The sequence below is a fragment of the Octopus bimaculoides genome, chromosome 12, assembly GCF_046866305.1.
Source record: "Octopus bimaculoides isolate indiv1 chromosome 12, ASM4686630v1, whole genome shotgun sequence".
Taxonomy (NCBI): domain Eukaryota; kingdom Metazoa; phylum Mollusca; class Cephalopoda; order Octopoda; family Octopodidae; genus Octopus; species Octopus bimaculoides.
This window is the reverse complement of record NC_142939.1, coordinates 59321872-59335538: the sequence shown is the minus strand read 5'-3', so window position 1 is coordinate 59335538 and position 13667 is coordinate 59321872. Positions and strand designations below refer to the sequence as shown.

General features: G+C 37.2%; 1 protein-coding gene across 12 annotated transcripts in view; it reads left to right on the top strand.

The window, feature by feature from the left end:
- The window catches only part of LOC106876311 (uncharacterized), a 184161-nt gene that overhangs the window by 45631 nt on the left and 124863 nt on the right, over nt 1-13667 (top strand). For all 12 annotated transcript variants that reach the window (XR_016243858.1, XR_016243857.1, XR_016243856.1 and 9 more), the window contains one exon: nt 11758-11807. Coding sequence is in view for 8 of the 12 variants with exons in the window: in XM_089361122.1 (XP_089217248.1) it covers nt 11758-11807 (50 nt within the window). In the remaining 4 variants the exon portion in view is untranslated. The remainder of the gene's footprint in view (nt 1-11757; nt 11808-13667) is intronic.

Here is a 13667-nt window from a genome sequence, read left to right as displayed (position 1 = left end):
GGCCAATCGTTGAGAGGACGTTGGTGTTGCCTTGGCAGAGGTTTGTGCTCTCTGAGTGCTCTTGTTATTATTATTATCAAGGCAGCAACCTGGCAGATGCTTTCATCTGTATCTATATTCTAAGTTCAAATTTTGTAGAGGTCAGCTCTGTCTTTCATCCTTTCAGGGTCGATAAATTAAGTACTACTGAAACACTGGGGAGGGGGGGTGATGTAATCGACTAGTTCCCTCCCCCAAATTTTCAGGCCTTGTGCCTATAGTAGAAAGGATTATTATTATTATTATTATTATTATTATTATTATTATTATTATTATTATTCTGTTCTCTTTGTTTCACGGGATTGATGTTTTATCTGGTTTAATTTTGCTTCTTCTTGAGCCACATTTATGGTCTAGGATGAGGATCATTTTGTACTTTACCTTCTATAATATGAGGTCGTATCAAAAAGTTCTGGCACCAACAGATGGCAGCACATGGTTGCATGCAGAGTGTGAGCTAGTGGTGACATTACTGTGTTTACTTCGCAAGTTGTGTTTCTGTGATCGCGTGTATGTTGTAGTTTGCAATTTTGTTGTGGACAGGAAATTGCAGCCAAGAACCAATGTGAAATTTTGAACTAAACTTGGGAAGTCTGCTGCTAAAGAAACATTGAGCATGCTTCAGCAAACTTACAGCAACAAGGCAATGGGTCATACACAATGTTTCAAGTGGCATGGAGGCTTCAAAAAGAGAAGAACATCTCTGGAAGATGATGAGTGGTCTAGAACAGGGGTTTTCAAACTGTGGTCCCCGGACTATAGGGGGTCCGCAAGGACAAGACAGGGAGTCCGTGGATAGCAAATACTTTTTATGGGCAATTTGATTTTATATATGTCTTTTAATCGAAATCTTTTAATTTCTATTTGTTAAATACTGTTAAATAAATAAATGTAAAAATATATGTTATTTTAAGCAAATATTTATGTATAAATTTCATAAGCGTTTATAAGGGGGTCCCTAAGGTAAAGCCTGAAATATAAAGGGGTCCGCAAGCCAAAAAGTTTGAAAACCCCTGGTCTAGAAGACACATAAGCAATCCAGGAACTTTTTAATACCACCTCGTATAATAGTTATTTTCCTGCTCTACATAACTGTTCTTCATATTAAAGACCTACCAGGTAGTACCTGTTAAACTTTAACTATATCTACTCCTAGATTCAGATCAAGTTTCTCAAGATTTTCTCACAAATTTTCTCACATTTTCCAAGGCTTCAATAATGTTCAACAGTATCGTAACCTTGTTAGCATTTTCCTTCCACCACTTAAAGATTTCATACTTCAAACTGTTATATGAAGCTCTACTTTTCCTTTTACTCTGGTGTCAAGTTAGCATTTCACATTGATTACAATGCATGTTTGTTTGTTTTTTTACTTTTTATCAGTGAATACAATATCCAGTCTTTTGTGTTTCTATTCTTCTTTCAATTTGTGTAGGAAAGTCCTCCAACAATCTCAACTCATTGTTCTCAAAGCTTGCATTTCTATTCTCACAAAAGGAATATAGCTCTTTTCTGTGCATGTGGAATCAAATTTCTTGCAAAAATTCCAGTGAATCTTTACAGCATATCATTGATGTCATCGTCTTCATTGTCACCATTGCCGTCATCATAGTCGTTTTTATTTTCATCATGGTGGTGAGCTGGCAGGCTTGCCAAAGCAATGGGGATAATGCCTTGCAGTAATTGTTCCAGCTCTTTATGTTCTGAGTTCAAATCTCACTATGGTCAACTTTGCCTTTCAGCCTTCTGGGGTTGATGAAATAAAAGGCAAGTCAAATACTGGAGTTGATGTGACCAACTATCCACACTTCCCTCAAAAGTTACTTGCCTCATGCCTAAATTAGAAACAATTATTATTGCTGGTGTTGTTATTATATGTGAGACGTGATGGGTTGTTGGGTGGTTGTGGCCATATTTTACTTCAAATACCAGGCCTGATTGAGCTGACCTACAATGGAAGGTATTCCAACCAGGACTATTCTCTCTGCATATCAAGGTCTACATTAACCTCTATTTAAAGTGGTAGGACATGATATGATAGAGATCTTAGCTGCGACTTGAGCCAGTTTGAGCAGCTGCATAGAGCAGTGCTCTGCAACTTTTCTTCACTTGCAGTACACTTACATTCTTTTCAAAATTCAGCAGCACACATGGACTAGAAGTATAACTAAAAGTATAGGGAAAAAAATTATATTCAGGTTACACTGTAGCATACCTAGCATCGTCTCGTGACACACCGGTTCGGAGCACTGACATAGAGGCTTGATTGTGTTTCATATATGTTGTTTGAGTTGTGTTTTGTATTTTTTCCTGTTACTTGTTTTGGTTATTGAACTGCATCTATGTGAGGACACTGCTTTGAGGTGGGAATTATGTTTCATAAGTGTTTTGCAAGTTGTGTTTTGTATTTTTGTTTTTTGTTAGTTGTTTTAGTCACCGAACTGTGAGTGTGTTGAGACATCACTTTGAAGTGTTTAGTCAAGTGCTTATTTTTTAAGCCTGGTACTTATTCTATCAGTCCTTTTTGCCGAACTACTAAGTTATGGGAATACGAACAAACCATTGGTTGTCAAGCAGAACTGAGGTGGGGACTAACATAAACACACACACACACACACACACACACACACACACACACACACACACACACACACACACGCACACATACACATTTATATAAAATGGGCTTTTTCATAGTTTCCATCTACCAAATTCACTCATTGGGCATTGGCCAACCTGGGAACTATACTGGAAGACACTTGCCCAAGCAGTCACACAGTGGGACTGAACCCAAAATCATGTGATTACAAAGAGAGTTTTTTAATCTCACTGCCATGCCTGTGCCTAAATTATCATGCTTTAAGAAAACAACAAGCATCCAATCATATTACAGGAGAATGAGGTTCCTAAAAATCTTGAAGTTCCATCCCATGAAACATATTTGTTGACTTCCATGGAACATGAGAGCCAATGGTAAAGATAAGGTGATGCATTGAGGAACTCCAGGCTTCATTCAGTTTTCACCTACAAAATTCACCCTTGGTTATCCTGAGGCTTGTGTTCCTTCCACAGTGGAACTGAACCCAAAAAACCATATGGTTGGAGAGTGAACTTTTTAACCACATAGCCATATATATGTGTATGTGTTTTAAATGGCAGTCATAAATCTACCACAATGGAGGAAACTTTTAAAAAATCATGTAGTAGCCAGCTTCAGTAAGTTGTCAATTATAAATAGAAATGCACTACTGACCTAGGACTCTTGCTGTTTAATGTCCTCCTTCACATTAAGTTAATACATATGTCGAACAACAGAACACACAGTGTATACAACCAAAGGGGAAGTTGTTGGGGTCAGTTATACTCCAACTTAGCTTGTCATAAAAACCTTACCTATATTTTACAGACAGTTCCACATTAAATAAAGCAAAAAATAGTTTAGAGACAGAATTTATTCCTTAAAAAAAAGACCATATTTTGAAAACTGCAAATACCATATTTTTTTTATTAAATGACATTTTTTTTTTGAATTTTATTAACCCCTTAGCATTCAGAATGTTCTGTCAAATGTACTGCTTATTTATTCACATTGTTTTGAATTAACCATGAATTGTCTTGTTACTTCTAGATTTTGATGGTGCGATTGTTTATTTTTAGATAGAAAATCATTGTAGGGCAGGAGTGAGAGGCCAGATCTGGCCGGTTTGAAGATAACACAGACAGAATATTTTGGCTGAATATAGCCAGTTTTAAATGCTAAAGGTTTAAAGCAGTTGATTGGCTGAATTGTTAGAGCATGGGAAATAATGCCTCACAGTATATGTTCTAGCTCTTTACATTCTGAGTTCAAATCCTATTAAAGTCAACTTTGTCTTTTGTCCATCCAGCCTTGATAAAATTAAATACTAGTCAAGTACTAGGGTTGGTATAAACCAATCATCTACGCCTCTCCTCCAATTTTCAGGTTTTGTGCTTATATTAGAAACTATACATTTTAGTTAAAAGAAAAAAACATTATCTCATGTCTCTTAACACATACACACCTCTCTCTCTCTCTCTTTCTATATATATATATATATATATGCAACAGGCTTCTTTCAGTTTCCATCTACCAAATCCATTCACAACCATTTGGTTGGGAAGCAAGCTTCTTACCACACAGCCACACCTGAATAGAAATAATATTAGTAATGGCAGAAGGTGGTGAGCTGGCAGAAACGTTAGTAGGCCAAGGCGAAATGCTTAGTGCTGTTTTGTCTGTCTTTACATTCTGAGTTCAAATTCCACTGAGGTTGATTTTGCCTTTCATCCTTTCGGGGTTGATAAATTAAGTGCCAATTGCGTACTAAGGGTTGATCTAATTAACTGGACCCCTCCCCAGAAATTCTGGGCCTTATGCCTAGAGTAGAAAAGAATATTAGTAATGGTGGTGGTGGTGGTGGTGGTAGCAAGAGAAGTGGTAGTGATGGTGGTGGTTTTATTACTCTTCTATATTGTAAATATAAACCTTACCAAGGCTGTTATAATAAATACCACCAAGTTTGAGTGCTGGGTGTCATCTAAATGATTGCCTCCTTCCCTCTACACATTTATGGCTTTGTATCACTGTTCAGTATTAATTATTGTTTCTGACTTAATCATAAGGACATCAATTTTGAGGAGTCGGAACTAACTGATTACATCAACTCTCAGTACTTGACAAGTACTTTATTTTATTATCCCTGGAGGGATGAAAGGCAAATTCAACAACCCCTGGCAGAATTTGAACTCAGAATGTTAAGAGTCAGAAGAAATACCACAAGGTATTCTTTCTGATGATCTTATGATCATGCCAATCCACCACCACAATAATAATAAAAATAATAAGAATAATAATAATTATTATTATTATTATTATCATCATCATAGAGCATCATCATCATCATGACATACTCTTTTTCCTGCTTGCATGGGTCAGACAGAATTTTGTGAGGCAGATTTTCTACTGCTGGATGCCCTTCTGATCACCTGACATGAAGCCACCTTCTACTATGCTTTATCTCTTCCCATTCAGTCAAGGGGTCTTATCTTGCAAGTTATTTGGTGACCTAACTATAAAGTAGTAGGTATGAGGAAATGCACCAGACATTGAGACTTGGCATGGTACTCCAGCTTGCTGGCTCGTGTCAAACCGTTCAACCCATGCTAGCATGGAAAGTGGGCATTAAATAGATGAGGATGAAGATTTTGATTATGACTTTGTCAGCCGACCAATAACAAATCTTGATATGTATGGTGAACAGGAAGAATCAAAACAATGGCAAAAGTATTCATTTTGAATATATTCTGGCAGATTCAAACATGAATATGCTAAATGTTGTTGCATTTCATCAAATGATTTGTTTGTTGAATCTTATAGACAAGAGTGAAAACCTCTGGTTAGATTCATTGGTCTGGGAGTAACCTTGGCTAAAGAGACACAATGATGTTGAAACACCAGGTGACCCAAAGTCTCATTATGCTAATAAATCAAATGTGTTACGAAAACACATTTACCTGAAGTGGTTCTCCAACAATGAAATACAACAGTAATTAGCATATTCACTCGAATCTACTGGTATGTATCATGAATGAATATGTGTGTCATTGTTTGGTTCTTACTGTTTGCAATGCACATGAGAATCTATAATAATAATAATAATAATAATTCTTTCTAATTTAAGCATGAGGTTGGCAGTTTTGAGGGTAGGGGGTAAGTCAATTGCGGCAACCACAGTTCTTGACTGATGTTTTATTTTGACTGCCTCATTCCCAATCAAAGTTGACCTTGGCAGGATTTGAACTCAGAATGTAAAGAGCCAGAAGAAATTCCACAAAGCACTTTATCTGATGTGCTAACAATTCTGCTAGCTAATGATGATAACAATAATAATAATAATCCTTTCTACTATAGGCACAAGGCCTGAAATTTGGAGGTAGGGGGAAGTCCATTACATCGACCCCAGTGCGTAACTGGTACTTATTTCATCGATCCTGAAAGGATGAAAAGCAAAGTTGACCTTGGCAGAATTTGAACTCAGAATGTAGTGATGGGCAAAATATTACTAAGCATTTCCTCCAGCATGCTAAAGATTCTGCCAGCTCACTGCCTTAATAATAATAATAATAATAATAATTATTATTATTTTTATTATTATTATTAAGGTGGCGAGCTGGCAGAATTGTTAGCGGGCTGGACGAAAAGCTTAGTGGTATTTCACCTGTCACTATGTTCTGAGTTCAAATTCTGCCGAGGTCAGCTTTGCCTTTCATTCTTTCAGGATCAATAAATTAGGTACCAGTTGAGTACTGGGATCAGTGTAATTGACTTAATCCCCTCCCCCAAAATTTCAGGCCTTGTGCCTACGGTAATAAGGATTATTATTATTATTATTCTTTAAGGTGGCGAGCTGGCAGAATGCTTAGCGGTATTTCATCTGGCTTTACATTCTGAGTTCAAATTCTGCCGAGGTCGACTTTGCCCTTCATCTTTTCAGGGTTGATAAAACAAGTACCAGTTGCATACTGGAGTTAATGTAATCGACTGTTCCCCTCCCAAAAATTTCAGGCTTCGTACCTATAATAGAAAGGATTATTATTATAATTATTCCTAGAATTTACCTCTTTAGTACCTGGACATCAACAGCAGCAGCAAAAATGTGTAGATTAACAAACACTGTTTGAAATTTTAACTTTTATCTAGACTACTCAACTATTTTCAGTTTCTAAATATATCTTCACCATATTTGATGGGTTTTTTTCTTTTCCTTCCTATGTAAATTGAGACTTACCTGGTAAACAGGTCACAAACAAATAGACACAGAGTTTATCAGTAACTAAATAAAATATCAGGAAAATTGATAGATAGATTGTAATGTGGACTACATTTTACTTTGCCTCAAGAAATAATATAATTACATACATATAATTATATTACACACAGACATATATATATATATATATATATATATATATATATCTGTGTGTAGTGTGGAAGCAAGGTCTAGAATTGAAGGGCCTTAGAGTCAACCTAGCTAAAACCAAAATCCTAATAAGTAGGAAGGTAGATAAAACACAAACCCCTTCAGGTAGATGGCCCTGCTCAGTATGTAGAAAAGGAGTAGGTAGTAACTCTATAAGATGTACCCGGTGCAAGCTATGGACACATAAGAGGTGCAGCAACATCAAAGGCAGGTTAACTAGCAAGTTAGTTTTTGTTTGTGGCAGATGTTCAGGTGCAATAAACACTGTAAACAAACAGGAAACAACTTCTATCTCATTCCAGGGTGAAAAACTAGAGGTAGTCGATAGCTTCCGCTATCTGGGTGACCAAGTTAGTAGTGGGGGTGGGTGCGCTGAAAGTGTAGCTGCTAGAATAAGAATAGCCTGGGCAAAGTTTAGAGAGCTCTTACCCCTGCTGGCGACAAAGGGACTCTCACTCAGAGTAAAAGGCAGACTGTATGACGCATGCGTACGAACAACCATGCTACATGGCAGTGAAACATGGGCTGTAACTGCTGAGGACATACGTAAGCTCGCAAGGAATGAAGCCAGTATGCTCCGTTGGATGTGTAATGTCAATGTGAATACCCGTCAGAGTGTAAGTATCTTGAGAGAAAAGCTGAACATTAGAAGCATCAGTTGTGGCGTGCAAGAGAGACGATTGCGCTGGTATGGACATGTGGTGAGAATGGAGGAGGATAGCTGCGTGAAAAAGTGCCACACCCTAACAGTTCAGGGAACCCGTGGAAGAGGTAGGCCCAGGAAGACCTGGGCTGAGGTGGTGAGGCAAGACCTTCGTACATTGGGCCTCACCGAGGCGATGACTACTGACCGAGACCTTTGGAAATGTGCTGTGCGTGAGAAGACCCGGCAAGCCAAGTAAGATCGTTGCCAGTGCCCCTGGACTGGTTCTTGTGCGGGTGGCACATGAGATGCACCATTTTGAGCGTGGCCGTTGCCAGTACCGCCTGACTGGCTCCTGTAGGATTTTCGAGCGAGATCGTTGCCAGCGCCCCTGGACTGGCTTGTGCGGGTGGCACATAAAAGACACCATTTCGAGCGTGGCCGTTTTCGTGCGGGTGACACGTAAAAGCACCCACTACACTCTCTGAGTGGTTGGCGTTAGGAAGGGCATCCAGCTGTAGAAACTCTGCCAAATCAGACTGGAGCCTGGTGTTGCCATCCGGTTTCACCAGTCCTCAGTCAAATCGTCCAACCCATGCTAGCATGGAAAGCGGACGTTAAACGATGACGACGATGATGATGATGATGATGATATATGTATATATGCTCATATGATGTTCACATACGCTCACACACACACACATCATGCATAAATACAATAATATATGCACCACATGTTTAAACTTGCTTTTCCTGTAATGCAAGTAGATTTCTTTGTCTTCCTTCAGTACATATATTTATTTATTAACCTCCCTCCCACGTTCTCTCTCTCTCTCTTCACACACAGTTTTGTTTGGGTTTTTCTTTTTTTTGTTTTGACGTATTTTAGACTAATCTCTAATATCAATTACATAAATTGCACTGACCATCTAATACCTCTCTTGTTAAAGGAAATTTTTATTATAATCACTTGATGATATGATGTGTATATTTATTTGTATCTCTCTCTATCTCTCTCTCCTTGAGAGAAAAGTTAAGCATAAGAGGCATCAGATGTGGTGTGCAAGAGAAATGAATGCACTGGTGTGGTCATGTGATGCATATGGATGAGGACAGCTGTGTAAAGAAGCACCAATCCCTCCCTAACTGTGGAGGGAACCTGTAGTAGAGGTTGATCCAAAAAGACATGGGATGACGTGGTGAAGCATGATCTCCAAACTTTGGCTCTCACAGAGGCAATGACTAGTGACCAAGATCTTTGGCATTATGTTGTGTTTGAGAAGAAGACCCACCAAGCCAAATGAAATTGCAGTTGTGGCAGGTACTGGTGTCACACAAATACCACCCATGCTGGTGGCATGTAAAAGCACCTTCTGAGCATTGGGCCTCACAGCGGCAAGAACTGAGACCATTTGGCATTATACTGTGCTTCAAGCATTGGGCCTCACAAAGGCAATGACTGAGCCCATTTGGCATTATGCTGTGCTTGAGAAGAAGACCCATCAAGCCAAGTAAAACCGCAGTGTCATGCAAATGGTACCTGTACCAATGGCACATAAAAGCACCCATTACACTCTCAGAGTGGTTGGCGTTAGGAATATCATCCAGCTGTAGAAACCCTGTTAAAACAGACTGGAGTCTGGTGCAGGCTCCCAGTTTGCCAGCCCTGGTCAGACAATCCAACTCATATCAGCATGGACAACGGATGTTAAATAATGATGATGATGATATATGTATATCTCTGTCCATCTCTCTAGCTCTCCGTCTATCTCTCTATCTCTAGCTCGCTAGCTCTCTTTCTCTATCTCTCTCTCTCTCTATCTATCTATCTATCTATCTATCCAATGTATTTAGGAAGCAAATTCCTTACCACATAACCACATATATAATTGTTCATTTCCTACCCATTTTTCCATGCTAGCATGGGTTGGGTGAATACATATTGAGGCCTTGTTTTACAGTCAGATGTCTTTCCTGTTTCTAACCCTTTCCTATTTTTCAAAACATAGATTTTCTTACCTTTCATTTGTCCTTACAAGAATAGAGAGCTACATAATTGTTTATTTGAATGTTAACAAATCTCATTGTGTTATGCTGAATGCATTTTACTGATACACAATGAATAATTCACACAGACATGCATATGTTCCCATACAGACAGGTGTGGCTTGGTTTTACAAAGAGAAATAGAATTCAGTATATGAAACAGAGTATATGTGTGCGTGTGCGAAACAGATAGATGTTGGGGAAGTTAGTTAAATGAGTAACTCAAGAGTCTCTTTGTCAAAATAACACAGAATTTGATGAGTTTGACATGTATCTTGGCAAGAAAACTATTTGCTCTTGAGTCACTCTTGTAGTTTCTAAGCTTAATAGTTAGGGTTTTCAACTCATGTTCATAAGGTTGCGCGTTTGACTCCTGGCAGAGCATCGAGTCCATTGAATCAAAGGACCGATGAACACAGAAGAGTTAATGACCGTCGAATAACTGGTAGTAAGAGACCTTTAGTCTTTGTTTAAACATCTCTCTAGGATAGGGAACTTCTGAAATAACACGCACGTCATTGTGAAGCCACAGATGTTGCTCTTGCTTGTTTCTGGACTACTTGGCTTTGTAGGTGGGAGTATTATTGCTTTCCTAAAATTTTCATTGCTTCTTACAACCTCTTCAATAGTTGTTAACTCTGTCCATTGTCACAGCTGTGTTCTTTTTGTATGTTTGTGTGCATGTGTGTGTCAGTGTGCATGTGTATATGCAAATGTATGTATATATGTATGTGTGTGTGTATGCATATATATATGTATGTGTGTGTGAAAGTTTGTATTATGTATTCTGCATATTCATGTTTGTGTGTGCATGTTTGTGTGTGTGTGTGTGTGTGTGTGCTTGTCTCTGTATTACCCATGTACCTATCTATCTGCTTATCTGTCTGTTTGCTTACGTATCCCTTTACCTACCTACCTACCTATATATATATATATATATCAGAGTCTCCACACAAGAAAGAATCAACAAGGAGAATCTTTTCATAGAGAAATTCCAAACCATTTCTTAACACACGTACCCCTCAGTGACCTTATTTCTCTAGGAACAGACATAAACTTCCTGTTGGAAAAAAAGAGTTCATAACTCCAACTAAAAACATTTGTCTCCCCTTACACACACTTCCTGTTTTGACACCACACTTCCTGCTTAACACAAGCTTTTAACCCTTTTTTTAAACCTAAAACAACTCTCAACTCTCATGCATCCTTATTTTTCCAACCATTATATACATGAACTACCATTGAACTTCAAAAGCTCAAAGACAATATAATGTATTGGTATAGTTATTTTTTTATATATTATTTTTTTTATATATTATTTTCTTCATTTTGTACTTCTTTGTAAAAAACATTTTCATTCTCCCTCTTCTTGAAAATTTGCTTCGCAATTAAAGCCGGTTAGAGAAATCTTTATCAAAATATGCTTCCAGTTTAGCATTCTGCCTTATTATTATTTTTCATTTTCCTATATATATATATATATATATATATATATATTCACCTCCGTAATAGCCTACTGACAAATCTATCTGTATGTATAAACTGTGGGTATTGGGGTATCGCTATCTTCTATGTGTATCTCCTATTTAGTACAGATGTTTCATTTATGAGGATGTACTCCTGTAGTTGTCTGAGTGTTGGGTCCTTCGGGTACTTGGATAAAATGCAGATTTCAAGTCAACCCAGTGTGCCTGTGTTAATTAACAAGGCATTAAAACAGAATGACTCTCCCCAGACACAACAAAATATGCTTCAGTACATGAATTCACATAAACGATATACACATACATACACACACACACACACACACAAAGTGACAAAGTTACTCAAAGACCAAGAGTTCCATGCATGGGATTTCAGTTCTTTTGCCTATAGTTGAAAGGATTATTATCATCGTTGTTGTTGTTGTTGTTGTTGTTGTTATTATTATTATTATTATTATTATTATTATTATTATTATTATTATTATTATTATTATTATTCTCTATGGTATTATATGTAATGACCATCATTTTTTTTCTTTTGCAGAAATAAACTTAGAAAAAACAAATCTAAAAGAAAAATTTTATAAAGATAGAGTAAGTTAAATTTTATTACTTTAAATTTTTTTTGTTTTAGATATTTGTGTTTCATTTACTTTTATCAGGTTGTTGGATAAACTCATTTTCTACCATTTATTTTTAATCTTCTTTTTTCATCAACAATTTTAACAAGTCAGCTAGTAATATATTCTTCATTGTTTGCAACTCCTTGTCAACATTCCACTAGTTTGTCATTGCCTTGATGGTTGAAATCACCAGGTCTTGACTCAAAAAAATTCAAAGAATTCATTGACTTATGCTCTCAGCTCTGTGTTGTTGAATGAAATGCCTCACAGACTGTTGGAGAGCAACCGAAAAGATGGCAGTCTGAAAGTGCTATATCAGGAGAATATGCTAGGCATGGTAGAACCTTCCAATCAAGCTTTTGAATAGCATTTTTGGTCAAATTAGCAATGTGAAGGTGAGTGTCATTTTGTTGAAGAATCACAATGTCACTGTGTTGGCGTTTTGGACTTTACCCATTGAATGAAGGTGATAGGCGACCATAAAAGGAGAGTATCTCATTTACTAAGTCAGTTCCCTCATGGATAGGCACATACATATATATAACAATATAAACCTAAATATTAATAAGAATAAAAATAACAAGCCCCGAAGAACCAATATAACCTCAGTAAAGAATGATAACACCAAGCCATTTAGTTCACATAAACCGTATAGAAATAACCCCAATAAAACTGACACGAACAATAATAAAGGTAAAGACAACTATAGAAAGAAATACAATAACCATAACTACAACTTCACACACTATACGAATACTGGGGGCAGCTTCTATACCAAAAATAACAATATTAATAATAAATGAAATAGTGATAAGATCTGGTTAATAATCCCCTTCGCCATGCAGCTCAAATCTAACATAGTTCACTCCATAATGAGACTCATAGATAAGCACTTGAACTTAAATAATAAATGTGCAGCAATATTTAAGAATAAAAGTAGAGTAGGCCATAGTCTGACTAGTAACTTAGCTACCATCATAGCCTCAATAAATAATAATAAGCTAAACACCTACAAAATTTCTGTCTGATGCTTGTGAGCATGGAAAAGTGGACAGTAAATGATGAGGGTTATGAATCAAGTTCTTCCATGTTAAATTCCTTTTGTGCAGCACCTTGATAAAGTGGATTTTTCCATAGCCCCAAGTCAATTCAAGACTTGGGAGTGAATTGAGTAGATGAAATTGTGTGGAATCACATTGAACAAGCATGTCCTAAGAAAAGTACACCTAAGGCGTATCCCATTTAGCATGTCTACCTATCCATTAGGTTAGTGTTTCTCTTGAAGTGACACTGATTAAGGACAAATAAGGAGTGGACAAATCGCCATGTTTGAAACTCTCTTCTATGTTGGGTTGTGAGAGGGGTCATGGAAGGAGTGTAGATCACTTGCAGTGTCCCTGTCTTCAGAAATGGAGAAGGGTTGGTTGAAAGAGGGAAACTAGCTACTTCTTCTGGTAGAAACCCTGATACGCTACTTAACCCATTAACTGCCAAACTTTTTCTTCATATTTTTTGGCTTTGCCAGGTGTCTTAGAAGTTAAAATAATATATAATATTTAAATTTTCTTTATATGTGGACTATTTTGGAAATTAGGATAATTTCTCAAAAAGTCCTAAATGGGGGGGGGGGGAAGCATACTTATCCTTTTCTATTCAATTGCAATAAACATTTTAGTTTTTTTGAAACTATAGCAACAAATGTGAATGTGTATGAAATATCAATGGATGATATAGATGAGAAATGCAAAAACAAAACGTTTTCAAAACAGTCGATATTTTTGTAGTTCGACATAAAATGTCCTCGAGAATTAACCAGAGCTAATAACGACAA